Here is a 25,083-nt window from a genome sequence, read left to right on the forward strand (position 1 = left end):
CTTCCCGGCTCCGTCGAACAGAAAAATAGTACACACACCTTTACGAATAAAATAGGAAAGCCTCAGACAACGTTTGTGCCAAACGGCCGACAGACATCAAAGTACAAAATTTGTATACAAATACTGTCACTCTCCATCCCTTTTGTGCCAAACGGCCGACAGACATAAAGTAGCCTGTCACTCTCCATCCCTTAACCACAGTATAATAAAGAGTACTATCGTACAGTATGGCCACTCCCGCTCCCCGCTGAAAGTGACGCCCACCCCCTCTCAGTTACCTGACAGTTACCGCCTGTCAAAAACGCGAACAATCGACCTGTCATATCTCACTCATACAAGCATGGTACGCGTTCACCTACATGTGTGTGCTAGGAACGCGCCTCTTTCATATATTTGATCGCCAGTGTCCGAGATGTGCCTTAACTATCTTCACTTAAAAAATCACCCGTTTTGCCGTGAAAGACTGACAAACAAACGTATGTACGAGTAGGTACCTAATAATCGCTTTTCCCTCTGAATAAAAATTTGACCCAGATGGTGTGATTACAAAAACAATATAGTAGAGGAGATGTAGCGTTTGGGGTCAAAATAATTCCCACAGAACCGAAGTTTGTTTTTTTTTTTTAGTTCTTTGTGTGTGTCTATTTGACATACTTAAAAAATAGTAAAATATATTTATGCAAAATGCGTTTTTTTGACCGCCAAAATTTGTATGAAAAATTACTATGAAAAAAAATCCTAAAATTTAAAAATCGTCTCTGGTATCAACTTATGGGGAGTTAGGCGGCAAAAAAATTAATATCGTTGATTATTAGCAAAAATATAACAATTTTCCACTATTTTGATAAAATAAAAACTAATAAAAAATCATAAATTTGATGAAGGGAAGTGATTGAAACATAAATTTCAGCAATATAATTTTTTATTCATAGGTACCACACCATGGTAAATACGGGTACGATCCGCCTGGTGACAAGCAGTCACGGTATCCTATGACGCCTGCCACTCTAGAGCCTCCACATGCGCGTTGCTGGCCTTTTAGGGTACCTTTCCACCAGAGATGTGCTACGTGGATGGGTTTGATATCCACCAATCATGTTCATTGTTCCACAAAGTATAGCTCTAGTGGGAACGGGTTCGACTAAGCTGATTGTGGATATCAGACGCATACATAATACATTTCTGGTGGAAAGGCACCCTTAAACAGTCCTCAGCTAGCTCGCAGGATAAGGAGCGTCCGCGGGAGCAAAATCCTCCTAAGCCTACATCGGAAACAGATGCCTTAATCTCACTGTCTAAGGCCCCACGCGGCCCCGGTAGGCCAAAGAAGCGCTGGCTATATGTCGTGGGAGCGGACATGCAAGAGATATAGTCACAATCAGCATAGTCGAACCCGTTCCCACTAGAGCTATGCTTTGTGGAACAGAGAACATGATTGGAGGATATCAAGCATCCACGTAGCGCCTCTCTGGTGGAAAGGTACCCTAAAGGGCCAGCAACGCGCATGTGGAGACTCTAGAGTGGCAGGCGTCATAGGCTACCGTGACTGCTTATCACCAGGCGGCTCGTACCCGTATTTACCATGGTGTGGTACCTATGAAAAAAATTACATTGCTCAAATTTATGTTTCAATCACTGCCTTTCATAAAATTGATGATTTTTATCAGTTATTATTTTATCAAAATAGTGAAAAATTGTTATATTTTTGCTAAACATCAACACTATACATTTTTTTGCCGCCTAATTCCCCATAAGTTGATACCAGAGACGATTTTTAAATTTTAGGATTTTTTTTTCATAGTAATTTTTCATACAAATTTTGGCGGTCAAAAAAACGCATTTTGCATAAATATATTTTACTATATTTTTAGTATGTCAAATAGACACACACAAAGAACTAAAAAAACCAAACTTCGGTTCTGTGGCAATTATTATGACCCCTCCCATACAAATGCTCGTACAACTCCTCTACTAATAGGAGTACATATTATGAGGAATAACGGGAATAACAAAATAAAAAAATACGAGTTCACGCCGATTTGTGGAAATAAATCGTACAAATTTCACATAAAAACTCATTTCAGATGTCATGTCAATACAGTCAAAGTCAATGAAACCTTTTTTTAATAAATTGTAACGTATAAAAGACAATGAAACGAGTTTTTTTCACAAAGCGGAATGTCAATATTTATTATCGGTACGTCAAAAAATGATGTAAATTTGTTTCCAACCTTTTGTATGAGACGTCGTATTTAAATGAGAAAATAGCGAGCATTTTTAACGTGTAATTCCTTTGTTGTGTAACGTGCGTTACTTTAAGATTTCGGGTAAGGATATAAATAGTTTATTCTCGTATATTATAGAGTAGGTGTATTACGATACACGTGTGTAAAAAAAGGAAGTCGGAAACGAGTGGCGATAAATTAAAACACTACCAAAGGGAGTCATATCCTCCTATCATCAAGCATGAATTCTCGCGTCGGCTAGATTATGCAGATATGTAGAAAATATATATGTTTTGGAGATTTCTAGGTGGAAATAAAATTAAATGGCTAAATTTCAGATCTAGTGACTAGAAACGTTCGAACGTGTCATGCTATTTCAGTCAGTCTCGAACGAAATACGAACGTTTCCGGAAAAATACGAAGGAAACCCTTTTCGCACTACAACTGTACGGGGTTTTTATTGAGTTTTAGAATTGCGACACTCTATAATCCCTACCTTTGTTTTTTCAGAACTATCCCTACGATACATCTAAAATATGGCATTTGAAAAACCTCCGGTAAGTTATGCTGCTGTGCAATGTGCAATTTTGTGTAGGCACATATCCGTTTTTAAGTCTTAAAATAATTTAATTATGTACAAGTTATATACAGGGATCCCGAGGCCACTTTAGAACTATGTCATACTGAAATTATAAATTACATTGTAAGAAATCTCTTACTGCTTGTCATTTTGAGATGGTTGTAGAGTGGCCTAGGGTTCCATTGGTTGACAGTACGGTCAACCAATTTGATTCCCAGAAGCCTGTCTTATTGACACCGTGCTTTATTTTCAATGGAATTCACTTTCACTTTTACTGTGAAAAGGTTCTACAGTACCCTAGGATTCTAATTGGCTGTACCTATGTAAATCATACTTGTAAGTCTGAAGGTTACTTTGAAAACATTTAAGTAGAAAGATATGTTTGTTGTTTCAATAGATTGTTTGTTTCACTGCTACACGCTCACAAGGTGACGTGCACTCTGCCAATAGAGTTGCTAATGCCTACGCTCGACAGACAACGATACTGGCTCTAAATCTTATCATTCCCCAGGTGATAATAGATACGGGGAGTTACACCATCAAGGCTGGTTTCGCGTGCGATAACCACCCAGTCGCCATCTTCAGGACGGCTGTCGGTCGTCCTAGTTACCTCAATGGTAGCTATGGAAGGGAGCCTTATCATGTTTACGTTGGTGAGTGAGCTGGGTTCACATTACTCAGGCTCATATTATGAGCGTGCGTTACTGAGCGTCCAGCGGGGTGGGGCGTGCCGTGCGGCGTGCGTGTTAAACAATTGAAACTTATACAAGTCATACTACTAGTGTTCTAAGTAGACGCTGCATAGAGTGGACACGGCGCAAATGGTTAGGAAATGATAATTATCAATTCCTAAGTAGGGAGTTGAAATTAAACGAAATTGTGATAGTGACCGGTTGCCAGCCCATCGCCCCCACCACAATCGAACCCAATAATAACTTAAGTGGTGGCATTGCTAAATAATCTCATATTTCAATCCAACAACGAGAAAAGGAGATGTAAAAACGAGAAATTGGCATTAAAAACAAATTAGGGTACTTTGGGACTAGGGTGTATTGGGATTAGAGTACTTTGGGAATATGACAGTATTTTGGCACTTCTGAGTGGAGATCATTTAGCGTATTTTGGGATTATAGTATTTTGGAAATAATACGCAATGAGAATGGTGCATATCGAGGACAGGTTCCTTTTGGGAATATAGTAATTAGGGTCTAGTGTGTTATGAGCAAAGGTTGTTTTAAAATTGTAGTTTATTTTAAGTTTAGTGTATTTACAGCCCATAAGCAAATTAATACTAAAATGTATTGATTCTAGGGGATGAAGCCACACAACATGAAGACTTGGAGGTTTGCTATCCGGTAGTAAAAGGAAGAATAGTCCACTGGGATAATATTGAGAGGATCCTGCACCACATCTTATATAGAGAGCTGAAGGTAGCTCCTGAGGACAGAGCCATCATGCTATCTCTTGCTGCCAGTACGCCGATGAGTGAGAAGTGAGTATACAGTAGACCAGATCAGCTACTCTATAGTAGATGATAGTCCATCGGGACAATATTGAGAGGATCCTTCACCACGTCTTGTATAGGGAGTTGAAGGTAGCTCCTAAGGACAGAGCCATCATGCTATCTCTTGCTGCCAGTACTCCGATGAGCGAGAAGTGAGTATACAGTAGACCAGATCAGCTACTCTATAGTAGAGGATAGTCCACTGGAAAAATCTTGAGAGGATCCTTCACCACGTCTTGTATAGGGAGTTGAAGGTAGCTCCTTAGGACAGAGCCATCATGCTATTTCTTGCTGCCAGTACTCCGATGAGTGAGAAGTGAGTATATATTACAGGTTTGACTAGTGACACGCCGTGAACTTAACGATTTTAAGGTCCAATCATCAAAAACACCAGTATGTTTGAGAGAAAGCCCAGGTTCAGAAAGACAAACCTGACTGCGGCCTAATTTGAACTAATCGAGTATTTGTTTTAGAGATGGGCCGAATATTCGGTAAATGTTCGGTATTCTGCATATTAGGCAAGTTTTTCAATGTTCGTATTCGGCCGAATAGTTCGGTTACATTGCCGAATATTTACCGAATAAACAAAGTCAATAAATAGGTAGCGTAAGTTGTTTCGTAATTCAACAGAAAATGACATCCTATTTCAGCATTCTACCAACCAGCAAAGGGAGTTAAAAATTCGTTAAAATATGAGTACCTACAATAATTATGTAAAAAAGTAAAAATAACGTAGCTTAAAAAACAAAAACCAAAATTTTCTTATGCACTAAATTATAGGAAAATAAATCCTTAGTAACCATTACCAATCACTGAAAAGTTTTTAACTCTAAGCTAGGATTTAAAATATAGCTGAACTGAATATTCCGCCGAATGTTTGGCCGAATATTCGTATTCGGCAAAGTCCGTATTTGGCCCATCTCTAATTTGTTTAAATATTGCAATTTTCGATTAGTATGTCAAGAATGTCAAGATTTTGTACTTTGTTCACCTTATCGTTAGACAGTGCCCTTACCAAGTCGAGCAAAAAAGCGCCACGGCCGGCCTTGCCATCCTTTTCGCGATCTGTATTTATTTCGTGTTCCCATATTTTTTGTAACAGAAATGACGAGTATTTACTTCTAAAAAAAACTCTCCAACTTCCAACGCAAACTTCAAAAAATTACGACCAATATTTGCTTTTCAACTTTACTTTTTACTTTTAACCTAGATATAAAATATTGGACTTCATACCGATAGCATTTCAGTTCACATTTGTGTTCTCCTGAACAACGAAATGAATGAAATTACGAGCAAACTCGAACTGTAAACATTTTATTACAGTCCCAGTCTGCGACGGGAAACGCTACCGAAAAGCAGTCTGACTCTGTCGCGCCAATACGCAAGAGCGATAGAGATAGATAGCTACGACAGAGATATTATCGTGAGCGTTTCCTGAGCCTTTGTGCATTGACTAAGCACACTGTATTGTCATGGCGTGTTCAGATATTTTTGCGCGCCCCGGCCGCTCAGAAATATCTGATGGTGACTGAACAAACAAAATACTACTGTACAAGTGTACACTCGCATCACTGAAGACTTTAAGTGTACAATGTAAAGTTAAAAATTGGTCGTCCTGTTTTTTGACCGAAATTAGAAGTTTGAAAGGGGGTGAAAGTGAGGTGATGGGGGTGGTTAGGGGTAAAAGGGGGAGGTAATTAAGTGAGTGGTCTGTGAGCCTCATAAACGGTTGGTGAGATTGTTAAACTAGATTAGACCAAGAGTTTATGCGACCAGTTTTAGTGGAAGTTGGTGATATGGCGCATTAAATTGTAAAATTTGTAATGGCGACATTTGTCTCTGTTTGTTTGTTTTGGTGTTTGTTTGACTGAAGAAAATTTTATCAAGTTTTATTTTGTGTTGTTATGTCACCGCAAACGTCTATTTATTTTCGCTAAGAGGCATATTTTCCAAGATCTACTTAAGCGAAAAACCGAAACATAAGACCTTCAATCATTTGTAATTATTTGAGAAATTTAATATCAAAATACATGCAGTCCTACATTCATATATAATCACGCCTGTATCACATAAAGAGGTAGGCACAGCACATGAAACTACTCAAGGTTCAGTGCTACTCATAGTTGAAGGGCCATCCCATCAGAGTGACATAGGCTACTTTTTGTCTCTTTCCAACCCCCAACTTCTCAACAATGAGGGGTGGAATTTTTTATGGAGCATTCCACAATTTTTTAACTAAACGCGGTTCAAGTCGCGGGCGAAAGCTAGTGATAAACGGAGAAGAGAAAAATCACGGTAAACGAATAAAATCCGTAAAAATATGTAAATAACTCGCTCGTTAGGGGTGATTTAAAAACTGAATGGGATGAAATGGCCCCAATTTGGTAGATTGCATTTTGTGACCCGCTTTTGGGATGTTTATTTTTATTACTTTACTGTCTGTGGATAAGTGCAGGTGTGATTAATTGTGTTTGTGTTAGGAAAAGTCGTTATACACTGAGAGAAATTTGCATTGTGAATTTAACAAGTTCGACTTGTTGCGGTTTATCCGTTTGAATCAGCCAAACGTATGTTTAAAACAATATGTGTCAGGTTGTTTTTATAAAATCGACTTGTTGATTCAAATATATTGCCGATTCAATTGACTGTATTTTGTGATGATCGAGTACTTTAAGCACAGTATAATAAAAAGTACTATCGTACAGTATGGCCACTCCCGCTCCCCGCTGAAAGTGCCGCCCACCCCCTCTCGGTACCTCACAGTTACCGCCTGTCAAAAACGCGAACAGTCGTCCTGTCATATTTCACTCATACAAGCATGGTACGAGTTCACTACACGAGCTTAGAATGTGTGCTAAGAACGCGCCTCTTTCATAATATATTTTGATCGCCAGGAGTGTCCGAGGTGTGCTTTAATAGTTATTTGTTATACAAGGGGGCAAAGTTGTATTTTAACGCCGAGTGTGGAATTGAGAAACGAGCAAGTGAAAGGATTCTATAGTTGAACCACGAGCGAAGCGAGTGGTTCGAGAATAGAATCCTGAACTTGCGAGATTACGAGAAGTAAAATACATTTGCACCCGAGTGTAACACAAAACTTTTCCCCTCACTATAGCGAGGAAACTACAACGCAAAAAATGTGTTTATCACTGCTTCCAGTAGTTCCACAGGTGGTAAATCATCTTTATTACTAGATTCACCTACTTTTATCCATTTTAAAGCAGTTAATTTGACTTTATTCAAGGTCAAATTGCTTTACCCACTAGTGGATAAAATGCGTTTTTACCCGCTGGTATTAAAGGATAAAACACGTGTTTCCGAGCTAGTGAGGGGAAAAGGAAATTTTCACAGACCGACTGGAAGGCTCTCTTTATATGTCAGAAACGAATTACAGATTTGCATTTGATCCAGAAGAAGGCAAAGACATCCATACTAATATTATAAACGGGAAAGTGTATGTTTGTCAGTTTGTTATCCGTATTTCACAGCAAAACGGAGCGACGAATTGACTTGATTTTTTAAATGGAGATAGTTGAAAAGACGGAGAGTGACATAGGCTACGGTTTGTCCCTTTCTAATCCCCTACTTACCTAAAAGGGGGGTGGAAGTTTTTATGGAGCATTCCGCAATTTTAGAATTTAATGCGAGCGCCATGGGCAAAAACTAGTTTCATATTATAATTTTAACTTGATGCCCAAACTTGGCTGGTAGAATGGACGTTGAAATGATGATTATGAATCATGTTTTTATTTATTTATTTGAGTTTGATGTATTATAGTTAAGTAACTAGTATTTATCTCGTGTACAGCAGGTAGCCGTAGCCGAATGGCATTCCTGCGACGCGAAACGAAAACGAAACGCCGCGAAAGGTAGTCTGGCTCTGTCACGCCAATACGAAAGAGCAATATTAGAGATAGATATCTACGAGCGTTTCGTTTCGTGAGCGTTTGTGACATTCGGGTACGCACACTGGTGTGATGAAAAATTTTGTGTTTCACTCGGTGGCGAAATTTGTATATCCCTTTTCCATATTTTGTGTCCTGTCTGAGATATTTTCAATTCCTCCTTAATTTAATAATTCATTTTTCCCCCAACTAGCTCGGAAACACGTATTTTGTCCTTTAATACCAGCGGGTAAAAACACATTTTATCCACTAGTGGATAAAGTAATTTGACCTTGAATAAAGGCAAATTTTCTGCTTTAAAATTGATAAAAGTGGGTTAATCTAGTGATAAAGATGTTTTACCACCTGTGGAACTACTGAAAGCAGTGATAAACGCGTTTTTTGCGTTGTAGTTTCCTCGCTATTAGTGAGGGGAAAAGTTTTGTGTTACACACGAGTGCAAATGTATTTTTCTCCTCGTGTGTTGAAAAACTCGCAAGCTCAGGATTCTATTCTCGAACCACTAAAATTAAAATTTTTACTAAAGTTAAAATACAACTTTGCACTCTTGTATAACAAATAACTATTATTTCCAGGTTTAGATGTTGTGAAATTATCTTCGAAACCCTGAACTGCATCGGGCTATGCATTCAGCCGCAGAGCGTCCTGACAATGTACGGGAGTGGATACACGACTGGCGTATGCGTGGATATGGGGTATAGTATGAATTTTTTGAAACGAACGTTTCTAAACAAAGGTATTGTTCCTTTTGTGTTGAGCGGGAGCTTCTGTATTTGCACGCGCTAAGACAACAAGAAGCAACTGTATCCTGATAATTGTAAGGTTCAAATCTGTACAGCAGCAAATTTGAGATAGATTATTTTGGAAATGCGAAGCGATAGACCACACCGCTATAGGTGCGAAAATACAGCGCTTCTAATACTTTGATACTTGATGGTGTAAGTATAGTACATATAGTTATAATAATCATCGGTAATATGTCAGTCTGTATAATAAAAATAACACGTTTAAACAGCGAAACTGCCAGATTAAAAGGTTGATAAGCACCTGGCACCTTAAGGTGTCATCGCAAAGTGACAATAAACACTGATAAGGTTTTTCAATCTGTTATGTTTTGTTATAAATACGGTTTACGGTTTGTTTAGTTATTTATGTTATTTTATATATCAAGACTTGTACCTAATATTTATGTAATTACTATTTATATATTGCTATATACAATTGGTGATTGTTAACAAAATCATTAATAAAAAATAACAGTGATAATATACGTGTTTCATTACTTACAGCACCACCACCAAGTATCAAAGTATTAGAAGCGCTGTATTTTCGCACCTATAGCGGTGTGGTCTATCGCTTCACATTTCCAAAATAATCTATCTCAAATTTGCTGCTGTACAGATTTGAACCTTACAATTATGAGGATACAGTCGCTTCTTGTTGTCTTAGCGCGTGCAAATACAGAAGCTCCCGCTCAACACAAAAGGAACAATACCTTTGTTTAGAAACGTTCGTTTCAAAAAATTCATACTATAATTACTCGAATCGTTAGCCTTACGCCGTGGCTTGCGTGGGCAACGGTCGCGCGACGGCGATGTGACGCATACGAAATCAAACCTTATCGATATGGAAGTATGAGACGCGACGTCGCCCACGCAAGACACGGCGTTATACACGTTATACTGACGTCAACTGGGTACGTCCTTGCCGATCTAAAATGGGGTTGGAGCTCAGGACCCGTATAGCTGAATGGTATTTCTGCGACGCCAAATGCCACAGAAATGCAGTCTGGCTCTGTCGCGCCAATCCGCAAGAGCGATAGAGATAGATTGCATTTCTGGCTGCGGCGTTTGACGCCTCGGATTTTCAACTCTCCCGCGAATCATCCGGCCTAATTTTTAACCCCCGACGCAAAAACTTCGGCTGTTATAAGTTTGACGTGTCTGTCTGTGTGTGTCTGTCTGTCTGTCTGTCTGTTTGTCTGTTTGTCTGTCTATCTGTGTGTGTGTCTGTCTGTGGCATCGTACCTCCCGAACGGATGAACCGATTTGGATTTAGTTTTTTTTTTGTCTGAAAGCTGAGTAACGGCGTGGCTTGCGTGGGCGACGGTCGCGCGATGGTCGCGCGACGGCGATGCGACGCATACGAAATCAACCCTTATCGATATAGAAGTATGAGACGCGACGGCGACGGTCGCGCGACCGTCGCCCACGCAAGACACGGCGTAAGTCGGGAGTGTTCTTAGCCATGTTTCATGAAATTCGGTCTACTATGTCGCGGTCAGGGGTTTTTTCAAAATTTTAATTTTACGAACCATAGCTCAATTTTACGCTCTTATTTACGTTATGGTCTATGTCAGGCAGAAGATTAAGTATAAACGTTTCCCCACCAAGATAATAAAACTGATGTGGCACCTCCTCCACGGCTACTTTTGCTTATTTCTTACTTTGTTGTCTGCTTTGTATGCAGTCGCGGATGGCATTATCATAAATTAAATATAACAAGATCATACCATCCCATACATTAAAATGCGACCGCCTAAGACCGCGCTTACACTCCGCCACACATAGATGGCAACACAAAAAAATGTCTTGTAGCTTTCGATTATACTTGTAGATGGCGTTAAGTGTCACTTTTGACAACGGCTCGGAATTGACACTTAATGCCAATCTACAAATAATCGGTGGCAACAAGGCATTTTTTGTGGCGCCTTCTATGTGTGGTGGAGTGTAAGCGCGTTCGTAGGGGGTCGCATTTTAATGTATGGGATGGTATGATCTTGTTATATTTAATCTATGGCATTATCGATAAACTTTCAAGCTGTTGGCAGATAAGTTGCATACATTCACTATTTACAGTTACCGGCAATAATATCGTACAAAAAGAAAGCTACATATTATATAGAGTGAACAGGCATCTTCTGGGCGAGCTCACTTCATCGTAGGCCACGTCTTTGCCTTTGGCTAGTCTGTGTCCAAGAGTAACCCCATTTATAAATAAAATAAATATGACTCGATCTTATTGGCTCTAGAAACGAGATGTGTCAGATATTTTTGCGACTTTCTTTTTAACCCCCGATGCATAAACGACGGGATGCTAAAAGACTGATAAGTTTGTCCTGATAAACCTGAAATTTGGTAACAATACGTATATCTATCACGCCGACAAAGTGGTGAAATAAAAAGTGGAAAAAATATTACTGGGGTACCAAATATGTTTGGAAATAATAGCTCCTAAAGTTAAAATAAGTGTGTCCCCCCCTCTCACTTTTGAACCATAAGCAACGAGCGGAATTCTTCATAGCAGAAATCAAACTGTCAAAGGGATTGACCTAACTGTTTTATCGACTTATCGATGTTACGGAATAATATCGCATTAGGTATCCCTAATCAACTTAAAAGATCAACAATGAAAAAAGGAGTAATTTGAAAGGTGACAATGTTGAAAAATAATGACTATTTTTCTTTTACCTGTAGTAGAAGATGCAGAAAACATATTTAGATTTCGACTCTGTTATTTTGAATGAGGATTAGTTACCTACTCTTAGCAATATTTGTTTTTAATTTTTCATGATAAGTTTCGTATAGAAAATTTAAAATAAAAGTATTTTCTGTTTTATTCTTTGCTATTATACTAAAATAGAGTGGCGGTCAGCTAATAAGGAACACCAAAAGCCTGATTTCATTAATTTAACTTTGTTTCGTTAACTGACAAATACTTATCGATAAGTCGATAAAACAGTTAGGTCAATCCCTTTGACAGTTTGATTTTTGCTATGAAGAATTCCGCTCTTTGGCCATAAGTTAAAAAAATATGAAAAAATCACAAAAGTAGAACTTTATAAAGACTTTCTAGGCAAATTATTTTGATCTTGATAGGTTGAACAGTTTTTAAAAAAATACGAGAAACTGCGAAACCCTACACTGAGCGTGGCCCGACACGCATAGGCCGGTTATTTTGTTTAAAAGATAATTAGTCGGGATCGTTCATTAGGCATGTCTGTAAAATCGGTCCACTATATCGGTTTTTTTTTTTCAGAATTTACATTATTTATTGTGGTTATTGTGCAATATTATTGTGTGGTATAATATAACGTTGTTTTTTTTTTCAGATACGACAAGGTAGACATAGCTCCAGTGTATGAAGGAGGACTTATTGCTTATGCACAGACGAGTACCGGTATACCGAGCTTGGAACTACATGACTACATACGGAGACTTCTTGAAGGTGAATCTAAGGCCTGATCACACCTCGGACACTGGCGATCAAATATATGAAAGAGGCGCGTTCCTAGCACACAGTCTAAGCTCGTGTAGGTGAACGCGTACCATGCTTGTATGAGTGAGATGACTCATGTAAGTACACACAGTATAATAAAGAGTACTATCTTACAGTATGGCCACTCTCGCTCCCCGATGAAAATGCCGCCCACCCCCTCTCGGTTACCTTACAATTACCGCCTATATTAAACGCGAACAGTCGACCTGTCATATCTCACTCATACGAGCATGGTACGCGTTCCTACACGAGCTTAGAATGTGTGCTAGGAACGCGCCTCTTTCATATATTTGATCGCCAGTGTCCGAGATGTGCCTGAGAGAACGCTCATATTGGGCGTAGCCTACGCCGTTGGGCGTGCGGGGCGGAGCGTCTGGCGTGCATGTCAAACTTTTGAAGCATACAAGTGTTCTGAGTCGACGCTGCATAGAGTGGACGCACTTTCGCCCACCCCGCTGCACGCCTAATGTCGCCAAGTAGGTCGTAAAAACATCTGACACAATCATTACAAGCTTATATTCAACTTGTGTTTTATTCGACCGTCGCCGTCGCGTCTCATACTTCCATATCGATAAGGTTTGATTTCGTATGCGTCGCATCGCCGTCACGCGACCATCGCGCGACCGTCGCCCACGCAAGCCACGGCGCGGCGTTAGTTTGGGTCAAAATCTAAATTTGACCCACTTCGCGGTTTCCGACTGAGGTGAAATTTCGCACACGTATGTAAATCACGTGACAATGCAATATTATGGTATCATGGAGCTGATCTGATGATGGAGCAGAATGGTGGTCATAGGAACTCTGTTATGAAACGTCGTATATCGAGTAAGAGGTTTTTAGAAACGTCTCGGAAAGCAGTAGATGACAGTTGAAAGAAAGATACAGTCGGCGATAAAAGCTTGTGCCAAAAATGAAATTTTTGCAATTTAAAAAACTCATTTTACTAATTAAAACAAATATTTGCAGAGCGAAATATCAAAATAACCTCGCAAGGAGTGCTGCGTGATTTAAAGAAGAAGGCTTACATTACAAGAAACGCCGCTTATAACAGAAAGACTGGTAAAAGGGCCTTCACTCTGCCCGATGGCAAAGTTATTGACATCAGCAATGAAGCGTTCATGGCAGGTTGGTATTATTTAAAAAAAAAAAAAAAAATTATTTAAATAAAAATTAAATTTATTAAATTTAAATTTATTATTTGTAAATATTTCATTTTCATTTTCATTTTCATTTTCATTTTATTTACTTGACAGACGGTCGGATCTGACCTAGCGCGTAGCTACGGTATGGCCACTCCCGCTCCCCGCTGAAAATGCCACCCACCCCCTCTCGGTTACCTCACAGTTACCGCCTGTCAAAAACGCGAACAGTCGACCTGTCATATCTCACTCATAGAAGGGTTGACTGTTCGCATTTTTGACAGGCGGTAACTGTGAGGTAACCGAGCGGGTGTGGGCGGCACTTTCAGCGGGGAGCGGGAGTGGCCAATACTGTACGACAGTACTCTTTATTATACTGTGCCGCTAGGCCACCAACACGACAGTACTCTTTATTATACTGTGCCGCTAGGTTACCAACACTTTTGTTACGGTATATTTTTTATGTGTATTGATATTTCAGGAGAAATCCTCTTCCAACCTGAACTAGCAGCTCCAGAGTGGGACGTGTTATCCCTCCCTGGAGCAGTAAAAAAGGCAGTTGATATGTGCGACCCTGAACTACGGTCTGAACTTCTAGACGGTGTCGTGCCTTGCGGAGGCATGTCTATGATACCTGGACTCTGTCCTAGGTTAGTACTTTCAACTATAAGTTTTAACACAAAATATACCTCTATAATAGTACGAGTACAGAAGGCTCACTGATCCTTTGATGTTCACAAAATGCCGCCGTCCTAAATTCTTACCTACATTAACAAACGGACCGCACGCGAGCAGCCGACACTAAATTATATTGCGCCGCGCGAAGGTCGTCAACTCGTCACCAGTAAACGGGCCGCGAACTTGCGGCCACCGGCATGTACAGTCAGATGCAGAGAAAAGTAGACCCCTTTCTATTATGGCAGGGGGTCTCCTTTTCTCTGCAGCTGACTGTACTTGTAGCGCGGCGATAGAATCGCGGAGTGAGCCGCCCCTGGGTACGTAGACGAATGGCACAAACGCTCACGAAGCGCTCACGAAACGAAATGCTTGTAATATGCATCTCTATCGCTCTTGACTATTGGCACGACAGAGAGCCAGACTACCTTTCATGGCGTTTCGTTTTCGTTTCGCGTCGGAGACATGCCATTCGGCTATGGCGCCTGGCTTTAAGCAAAAGCGGATCGGACCGCGCGATCTCCCAACTATTACTTAAACCCCAGAGGTTTACAATAGTGGCTTTTTTGTAAAGGTGATTTGAGTTAAACTTACGGTAAATAAAAAATAAAAAACAAACTTTTAAAATTTGTACATTTTCATTTTCTTTTGTAGTATCAAAATTGGCTTGAAAAGAAAGAGACAAACACAACAACAGTCTTTTGTTTGAGGCAGTCGTGGAATATAATAATTACTTTGAGATCTGATACTATACCTGGAACAATCAGAACTTACATTTACACAAAGTTCATCTTCAATGTGTCATGTGTTGTGTTGTGATGAGACGAATAAATTTAAAGAATTTAGAACATGGTGGCCATAGAAAAAATATCAATATGTTACGGAAAATCACATCGTTTCCAGGGTAGATGTAGCTGAAAACGCTTACAATAATATCGTTAAAGTAGCTGGCTATATCTATCGCTCTTTCATATTAGTGCGACAGATCCAGACTACGTATCGATCGGCGTCTAGCGTCAGCGATTATATAAACTGCCATCTCTCGACACAAGCTTAAAACTTTTCAACCTCAGTTTTGACAATTTGGGCCATATTCTTAGCTTGATATGTGTTAAAATGTCAAATATTAATATTAGCGCCATCTAGCCGAGCGTCCCCCAAAGGTGTATCGCCATCTAAGTCACCGTACCTTTTTCTGTATGGTTTTGAGGTACGTTTTTTTCTTAGGCTTTATCTGTCTATACGTAGTTACATATGTCTTTGATACGCAGGATGCGTAGCCAAAATTTCAACCATTGACGCTACGTCATTGACTAGACAATTTACAAGTACAATTGGTTAAGATGTGATCATGATATGGCTATAAGTATCACAGTATGTGTGACATGTTAAATTTTAAACCACTGAACATAACAAACTTTAAAATAAAATTAAACTAATAATCTAAATTTATTCTAAAATAAAAAATAAACTAAATAAATCTAAAATTAAACTAAAATAAATCTAAAAACGGCCCCTGCGCTGCGCCATAGTACCGGAGACGCTGTCATAATTTCCTCGCTGGACTGTCAAGCTAATACGCTGAGAGAGGAAGCTGCCAGCTCTTCAGTCTCTTAGTCCTTGTAGACCCAGTAGGTCCTTGAAGAGACTCAGAGCGCCAGGGCCCCATTTAAGTGATTGTATTTGACAGATTAAAACAAGACCTGGAAGTACTGACCAGCGAGTTGGTGAACGTGTATTCATCGGACGAGGCATATGCGCTCTCGTGGCTTGGAGGAGCCACATTTGGAGGTAAGCTTAGTATAAATAAGAATGTAATAAATACAAAAGTCTTGGCAAAGAATACCTTTTTGTACCTTTTGGCGTAGAAACTCTAGGTCCATGGGGTCCCAGCGCGAACGAGTTGTTCACAGAAATCGCGATGCGTCTGGTTGAGGTAACTGGTGACCGAAGAGCTGGCGACTTCCTCGCACAACGTATCAGCATTGCGATACGGTGAGGAAATGCCGCCAGTATCCTTGGTACAATGCCTCAAGGGCCTATTTTAGACATTAGCTAGCTTTTAAGTTTAGTCTTAGTATCTTATATAATTATGTAAATATGTTCATGTAAATAAAGTTATCTTGATTAATAAGAATAGGCGAGACGACTAAAAAAGAATTCATAGTTAGGGTTCTGGATTCATAGACTGATTCTTACGATCGGTCGTCTATATTTGGATATATTATTATGTACATAATGATGAAGATGTAAAATTTTTAGGCATGCCGGACGCAAAAATCTGGGTAACTAAGAGGCAGTATGAAGATTTCGGTGAGAAAATAGTCAAAAACAAATTTACATAATTATTCAATTTGTCTAAGTAAACGTAATAAAAGCATAAGTAAATATTCACTATTTTATTTTCCTTCGCTTGATTTATTTAACTATTCGAATGCCAATGATAATCACTATGTGTAAGAGTTTAAGATTTTATATGTCCATACCAGGATTCGAATCCTATACGTTGAATAGATTCGTAGAAGTACTACAAATTTTTTTTTGTTAACTATTCGATGGTGCTGTGAAATCATACTTTAATATGTTATTTTTATTTCATATCAAAGTCTAAGGGTCCACTGAAAATCAGCGTCGTGGCACTATGTGCTCCGACACATGCTGAGTGGCATCATTTTTGGAACAACAATCTGTACATTTACCACTTATGCAACTGCCAAGATGTAACGTGTTGTTTCGAATAAATTTTATTTCATTTCATTTCATTCATTCATTTCATTTCAAAATACTAAATTTAGTCTCCTTAATATTATTTAGGTATACCGGTGACCCCTTAAAGATATAGGAAGAGCCTGACATCTGTTGGCTCGTTGGGTGAACAAAATCCGTAAAATCGGGGGTCACAACACGATGAGACTAGCTTAACACCAAGTCAAGGTGGCGAACTAGAAAAGAGACTGATATGATGATGATGACATTATTCGGACCGAATATTTAGTATACCTCAGTACCATGCCAAGCGTCAGTGGCTCTATAATCTAATCTATACTTACTAATATTATAAATGGGAAAGTGTGGGTGTGGGTGTCTGTTTGTTTGTCCGTCTTTCACGGCAAAACGGAGCTACGAATTGACTTGATTTTTTAAGTGGAGATAGTTGAAGGTATGGAGAGTGACATAGTCTACGTTTTGTCCCTTTCTGACCCCCCCTTTCCTTAAAATATGAGGTGGAAGTTTGTATGGAGCATTACCTATTTTTTTAATTTAGCGCGAATATTTACTTTACTTACTTAAGGTGTAGCGTCATCACGGGTACCGTACGGGTCTTGATGGTTAAGAGCTAGATTATTTAAACAATATCTGTCTATACGGAGTTATATTTATCTCTCTTGATATATTGATGTGATAAAACATTCATTTCTGCGGTATACTTATAAATATTGCTCGTTCAATATCATAGGAATGTAAAAGCCCCAACACCTTTTCATATTTTATTCGTTTCCCCTCCCTATCAATACATCAGCAAGGCCATTATAAACCAAAACCATAATAAATCAACCGACCAACTTATATTTGCGGCTCACATTACAATATTTACCTTCAATTCCTTTGACTGGATTAAATTGTCAGCGGCGAAGGTAAATTTGCACAGATGGGCACATGTGCGGAAAACGTTGTTTATGCTTAGACCGCGGTTTTTATGATTCTTTTTTAATAATACCTTATGTTGAATGCGAATTTCGTGTTTTTAACACTCGTGCTTTTCAGTTATATGAAATATGAATTAGCTTTTCAAGGAAATCTCATTTATTTCGCGTAGGTATAACCTTTTTGCCATGGTTACGTTTCCCTGAGGAAATAATAAAATTCTCTTTTTAGAACTAGGTCGTAGTAGCAATAGACAGTGTTGAACAAAACTAAAATACCAAAAATACAATGAATGTGTACTTAAATGTCTCTAAAAATTATTTTGTACAAAATAATTTGTCTACCAATGTAAAAGTTACTTTAACCCCTTTATAAAACCAGTGGCTGGCTCTGTGTGCCCAAAATTAAATAAACAAATAAATATTGGGACACCTTACACAGATCAACTTAGCCCCAAACTAAGCAAGATTGTGCTATGGTTGCTAGGTGACGATGTACAATTGTACACACTTGAATAGATAAATACATACTTATTTATATACATAGAACATGGAACACATCCATGACTCAGGAACAAAATATCTGTGCTCATCACACATATAAATGACCTTACCGGGATTCGAACCCAGGACCGCGGCTTAGCAGGCAGGATCACTACCGACTGAGTCATACCGGTCGTCGAAATTGGTAATGTTTTTCATTTGTAGTCCTTTTTTAACCCCCGACGCGAAAACGACGGGGTGATAAGTTTGACGTGTCTGTCTGTCCGTCTGCCTGTCTGTCTGTCTGTGCTATAGTAGCTCCCGAACGGATAAACCGATTTAGATTTAGTTTTTTTTGTTTGAAAGCTGAGTTAGTCGGGAGTGTTCTTAGCCATGTTTCATGAAAATCGGTCCATTATGTCGGGGGTTCTTTCAACATATTAATTTTGTGGTTAGGTTATTAAGCACAAGAAACGGACAACACGATTCGACCCTGAACTGCTTTCAAACTTTGAATTTGTAGCTAGTTCCGTGTACGTATGTAAGTACTATTATTTATTCCGTGGCGTAAGCCCCACATATTTAACCTATAAATATATGTGTTTGTCCCTCGCGCCGCAACACGTGAAAAGGGATTCGGAGCGCCAATCCATTTACAAATTTTGCACCCCGATTTACAGATTGAATTAAATTCCTCGAAAAAACATGTAAATTTTCCGAACGAAAACCTACTTTAACTCTTTCGTATAAAGTAGCTTTTAAATCCGCTAGCACAAAATGTAGAACCACGATTACTATCCAGCCAAAATATCTTCGACTTTGCGTGAATACTTGAATGGGAATTCTCTTTCCGAACACTAAGGTTGCAATTGTGTTATGTGTAGAGTTTAGGCTTAAAATCAGCCAGTGTAGTCGATGTAACAATCGTTGAACCTACGTGGCGAACGAAACGCTGTCTATCTCTGTCGCACCAATAACAGAGTGACAAGAAAAGCTAGCAATGAAATGTAAGCGATTGTCACTTCACTTAGGCCGTCTGATAAGAAAATAGAACTCCGCATCCATTCTAATACATTCCAATTCTAAAACGACGTAAGCGCTGTATAGTTTGTATGGCTCAAAGACATTTTCGGTATGAGTCAGGAACCTTTTAAGGTACAAAGACAAAATGTCAACTTATATTTGTTGAAGTTGGATTTCGTTTTCAGAAAGCCTTTAGGGATTGAACGGGGGACAGATGTTGTCAATTTCGTAGAATACGAGTATGCGTAGTAGTACAAGTTTAGACTTAGATTTAGATTTAGATTCATGATAAAAATTACACACAATAAAGTTATGTTTTTCTTCTCATCATGATCGTCAAAAATTACGCCATGACACTCATTTCTCATTTAGAGACTGTTAAATTTGTATGAATAGTAAAGTTAAATCTTGATTTGGCACACAAAATTAATTCTTGGTCATGAATTAGTTCGACTATCCGTTTGAATCAGCTTGTTTAAAACAATTGTGTCTTGTTTTTATAAAATCGACGCAATTTTTTCAAATGACAAGTAACTAAAAAAGATCGTTTTTAAGAACGAAAAAAACTAGGTCAAAAAAAATCGATATCAAAGATATCGTAAGGATTAAAAAGGCTAGTTGGTAAAGAACTTTTGATTTTTATTTTTATTGAGGTCCCGATATTTCGACGCAGTTGCATGCATCATGATCACGGGAAACTGAAGACGGCGGCGGGTGGATGTCAAAGTTGCGTAGACAGCGCGCGATCTACCCTTTCGCCGTGAATCATTTAAAACTCTTAAAGCACGTAGGTACAAAAATACTCCTGGATTTTTGTGATACTCAAGATTGGTAACAATTAACCAAAAAAGGATTTAAGCGTGTTTTGGATTTTTGGATTTAAGCGTGTTTTTCTTGAACACTGGTATTATAAGGACTTTTCATTAATTAGTGTATTTATCACAAGAGTTTGTTCTTAAGCCATGGCTTCTTATGGTAAATCCATGGATTTACGTATATTTTTAGCAAATAAGCACTTTCTTCTCTTGTCTGGATTTTTAGACATCCATACTAATATTATAAATGGGAAGTGTGTGTGTCTGTTTGCTTGTCAGACTTTCTGGAGAGTTAGAGAATATCTGGGCGACCGAGCTTCGCTCGGTTCTATATTAATATATCACGTCTTTAGATAAAAAAAAAAAACTCTTATAAATACAAAAACAAAAAAAAGACAAAAACTTAATTTCTGGCCGGGATTCGAAAACCTACGATCTATCTGCGTACATTAGACCGACCTCGTACGACTGAGCTAGGCGGAATCGATGCGCGCGGCGAAATTAACGACCATATTTTACGTTTACTAACGCGAAAGAAAAACTCATGAAAACTCGAAAATTCGCGTTTTCCGGGATCTAAGGCTACTCTAGATCGATTTTTCACCCCCGAAAACCCCCATATAACAAATTTCAGCGAAATCGTTAGAGCGGTTTCCGAGATCGTCGGTATATGTAAATAAATAAATAAATATACAAGAATTGCTCGTTTATTTTTTAAGTGGAGATTTGAAGGGATGGAGAGTGACATAGGCTACTTTGTCTCTCTGTAACCATCCACTTCCCTTAAATGGGGGGGGTGAGAGTTTGTATGGAGCATTCCCTAATTTTCGAATTTAATGCGAGAGAAGCCGCGGGTAAAAGCTAGTAGTTTTATATAAGGTAAAACGGGATGTTTGTGTTATTATATTGGGGTAAATGTGTCATTTGAAGGTATGTTCTGAACCGAATAGCCGTACAAATGTAAAGTTTGGTGACCATACTACGAACGTTAATGGTTGCAATAGTTCTGACAATAAGTACATAGAACTTAGGAGGTTGCAAAAGTTCTAAAATATTCCATTTAGAAGGTATCTTCAAAAGTCTACATATAACATTCTACCAAACGCGGAACCCCGGTTGACCTTAATAGGCTACTTGGCCCTTTTTTAAAGTCTGTTTTATATGATTAAGTACTGTCCAATTAACCGAAATAAAATATTACCATAATTATTTTATTATGACTTGAAAACAGCAAAATATTTTTAAAGTATACTTTTACGTAATCAGGCGAAAACAACACAGTCATGTTAATCTATAGATTATCTGCGCATCAGGTCATTCTATTCGAAAACAACATTTTCTGATTTTTTAAGTATGAAGGCATAAAGTTCAATATGTCAGCGACTGTCGACATGCAGCAAGGTTCGAATTCGATGACGTCACTACATTGCTGACAGCGTTTTCGGTGGCCAAAATAAAGAAAAAATGACACACATTTTTAATTGAAAATATGTAGTCATCATACACTTTTAATACCCAAAATTTATAAATATTGTTTTTTTATGTCAAATATTACAGAAGACAATCATTTATTGTGCCAAATTCGATATGAGTCTAGTAGCCTATTGTTTTATGGAGTTTTTAGAAATATGGCGATATACTAATCAAGTCGGAAAAAATAAGATTGCTAAGAGCTTTATCGAAGACGCTACCAAAGCAGCTTAAGATATTATGTTAACGAAGTAAATTGTATCTCTTGTAATAGGTCTACAAAAATGTCCGAGATGGTATATATGTATATATTATTATTTATTTTTTTATGCTTTAAACATCTCTTGTCGAACCGGTACCACGCGACGTATTTGAGTACACATGGCCGTTTAAGTTGAAATCATTTAAGTGCCAGTTTTATGTCATTTATTTCTTATGTAAAAATATATTCAAAAATAGTAAAAAAAAATTAAAAAAAAATTCTCATCTGTATACAACATTTTTTAGTACTTTTGACCTCAGAAATGCGTGGTTAAAATTATTCCGTTTCCTCACCACCTTGTGTATCTGATGAATTGGTATAAGTATAATAAGCATAACTTTGTTTCGTAGAATGTTTAAATGGCATACAAGAAAATTATATTTTCACCACACTAACGGGTAACGGCTTACTTCTGTTCGAAAATAGATAGCAAAATTGCATTTTATCCACAAGAGTTCAAAGTAATTTCATACAAATTTTAACTTGATGTCTTAATCTAGCTGATAGAATTTTACCTATAAATGATGATTTTTGAATCATAAATATTGAAGAAATAGATGGATTTGATTTAGTTTGATGTTTTATAGTCAGTATTTTGTTCGTGTTGGGGTGATGAAAAATTTGGTTTTCAAACTCGGTGGCAATGTTTAACGTGCCGTACGAAGGTTAATGTTCCTTGAAACCCTCGCAACGCTCAAGATTCCACTTTTTGAACCACTCGCTACGTTCGCGGTTCAATATTGGAATCTTCCGCTTCCTCGGGTATCAGTATCGGCACGTGCGATCAGCGAAAATCTGAACGATGAAACTTACCCCTATTTTTTTCATGCTTAATAAGTGAGACACTATAAAATTAAACACTCACTGTATAATTTGTAACAAAGAGGATCGAGTATTATAGAGAGTTACTGTCAAAGTAAAATGTGTAATCACAGTGCATACACTGCCAACACAAGCTTAAAACTTTTGAACCTCAGTTTTGACAATTTGGTCCATATTGTTAGCTTGATATGTGTTAAAATGTCAAATTTTAATATTAGCGCCATCTAGCCGAGCATTCCCCAAAGGTGTAATGCCATCTAGGCCTTTTTCTCTATGGCTTTGAGGTACGTTTTTTTCCGTCTCTACGGAGTTACACATGTCTTTGCTTTGTACCAAAGACATATGTAACTCCTGAGGTTCAAAAGTTTTAAGCTTGTGTCGAGAGATGGCCGTCTATGCACTATGAACATTTTACTTTGACAGTAACTCTCTATAATACTCGATCCTCTTTACTTTGTACGAGTACTAACATATTATAGACGGACAGATAGACGGTGCAGGACGATAGGGACAGTATACGATAGACGATGAGTCTCGTGAATGCCGCTGATGTAAACATGTAATACATAAATGTAGAACAACTTGCCTTCGACATTGTAACTCTGTGGACTCCCAGTAAAGTCCACATTTCACTGCATAGTAAGTCTAGCTGAAACGGACATATGATGATGTGCTGATGAATTATGCAATGGCGACGACGTAAGGAAAATTTGAAAAATGAAGATGTCTCTTTCTCTATCGCTCCTTTAGTGAATGATAAGGATGGATATATTGGATATGGATTTTAAAGTTTGATCCTTGTGGGGGAGGGGAAGGTTAGTTTCATATCTTTAGTTGTAGTATATTTTAACCCCCGACGCAAAAACGACGGGATGTTATAACTTTGACGAGTCTATCTGTCTGTCTTTCTGTGTGTGTGTCTGTCTGTGGCATCGTAGCTCCCGAACGGATGAACCGATGTAGATTTAGTTTTTTTTTTGTTTGAAAGCTGTTAGTCGGGAGTGTTCTTAGCTATGTTTCATGAAAATCGGTCCACTATGTCGCGGTCGGGGTTTTTTTTTGCTTAAGCCATATAGGTATCGTTGCAACTAACCACAAAATTAAAATTTTGAAAAAACCCCCGACCCCGACATAGTGGACCGATTTTCATGAAATATGGCTAAGAACACTCCCGACTAACTCAATTTTCAGACAAAAAAACTAAATCTAAATCGGTTCATCCGTTCAGGAGCTACGATGCCACAGACAGACACACACACACAGACAGACAGACAAACAGACAGACAGACAGACGGACAGACAGACAGACACGTCAAACTTATAACACCCCGTCGTTTTTGCGTCGGGGTTAAAAATACTCTTCAGATATCTATTCTCCGTCACATATGGCTTGGATGGGGTATTACATAGTATCACCATTTAAATGTCAGTGTAGGTACTGTATGGTTACTAAAAGTTAGTAAAAAAAATTGCGGACAGTACATTTAAATGTCTTGCGACGACAGTTTGATTTCTTTAATGTTTCTCACAGTTTTACAATTGTCTTAAATAGTATGTCATTTTCTTTCATTTTTCTTGGCATCGAGTTGTATAAACTTATCAAATTTGATCCTCGAGATAACTTCTAAACCACAATAAATATGGCAATCTGAGTATTTATCATAGAAATGTTCACTGTCAGTCTTCGGAAAATTGCAAGCCTAGAAGTGGTTTTATGGTGTTAGTAAAATATTTGTGACTTGGGTTGAGTTGAAATTATATTTTATAGCAATTTGATTTAGTGCCCGAAAAACTCACACTATATCGTTTTCCGTTGCATAATTCAAGATGTTGCTATAAAACTTGTTCATGATTGATTATCGTAAGGTTTTCAAGATGTTTTGTGAGCTTAGTAGAAACATTTGCTACTTTTGTTGTGTTGAAATCATATTTTATAGCAATTCCATCGTGTAATAAAATCGAAGTTTATTGTTTTTTGTTGCAAAACTTATCATATTGCTCAATAACTTGTTCGTTATTGTATGTCGTAGAAAAGAATTACTAAACATATTTATTTTATTTTTGATGAAAATAAAAACCGTGTGAACGTATTTCATTTCTCAGATGCTACTTAATATTATTTTAGTGATTATCATAGTAAGTGTGAATGGCGAGACGTCTGGCGACCATAGTTCCATGCTGGTGTACAAAGGAGTGCTGGATTCGGAGGATGAATTCCCTTTTATAGTGATGTTTCAACAGAAGAAACCGCCAAAATT

The 25,083-nt window shown here is 38.2% G+C and overlaps 2 protein-coding genes across 2 annotated transcripts in view; one reads left to right on the forward strand and one right to left on the reverse strand.

Annotated features, from left to right (window-relative positions):
• The window catches only part of LOC125241502 (dipeptidase 1-like), a 449,138-nt gene that overhangs the window by 205,312 nt on the left and 218,743 nt on the right, over positions 1-25,083 (reverse strand).
• LOC125241503 (actin-85C-like) lies at positions 2,220-16,695 on the forward strand. Its single transcript, XM_048150024.1, has 10 exons — positions 2,220-2,327; positions 2,736-2,782; positions 3,317-3,458; positions 4,117-4,297; positions 8,790-8,909; positions 12,326-12,441; positions 13,459-13,617; positions 14,113-14,281; positions 15,997-16,097; positions 16,569-16,695. Exons 2-10 carry the CDS (start codon positions 2,762-2,764, stop codon positions 16,649-16,651), a joined length of 1,092 nt encoding a protein of 363 aa, XP_048005981.1. The 5' UTR covers positions 2,220-2,327; positions 2,736-2,761; the 3' UTR covers positions 16,652-16,695.

This window comes from Leguminivora glycinivorella, chromosome Z (genome assembly GCF_023078275.1).
Source record: "Leguminivora glycinivorella isolate SPB_JAAS2020 chromosome Z, LegGlyc_1.1, whole genome shotgun sequence".
NCBI classification, from domain to species: domain Eukaryota; kingdom Metazoa; phylum Arthropoda; class Insecta; order Lepidoptera; family Tortricidae; genus Leguminivora; species Leguminivora glycinivorella.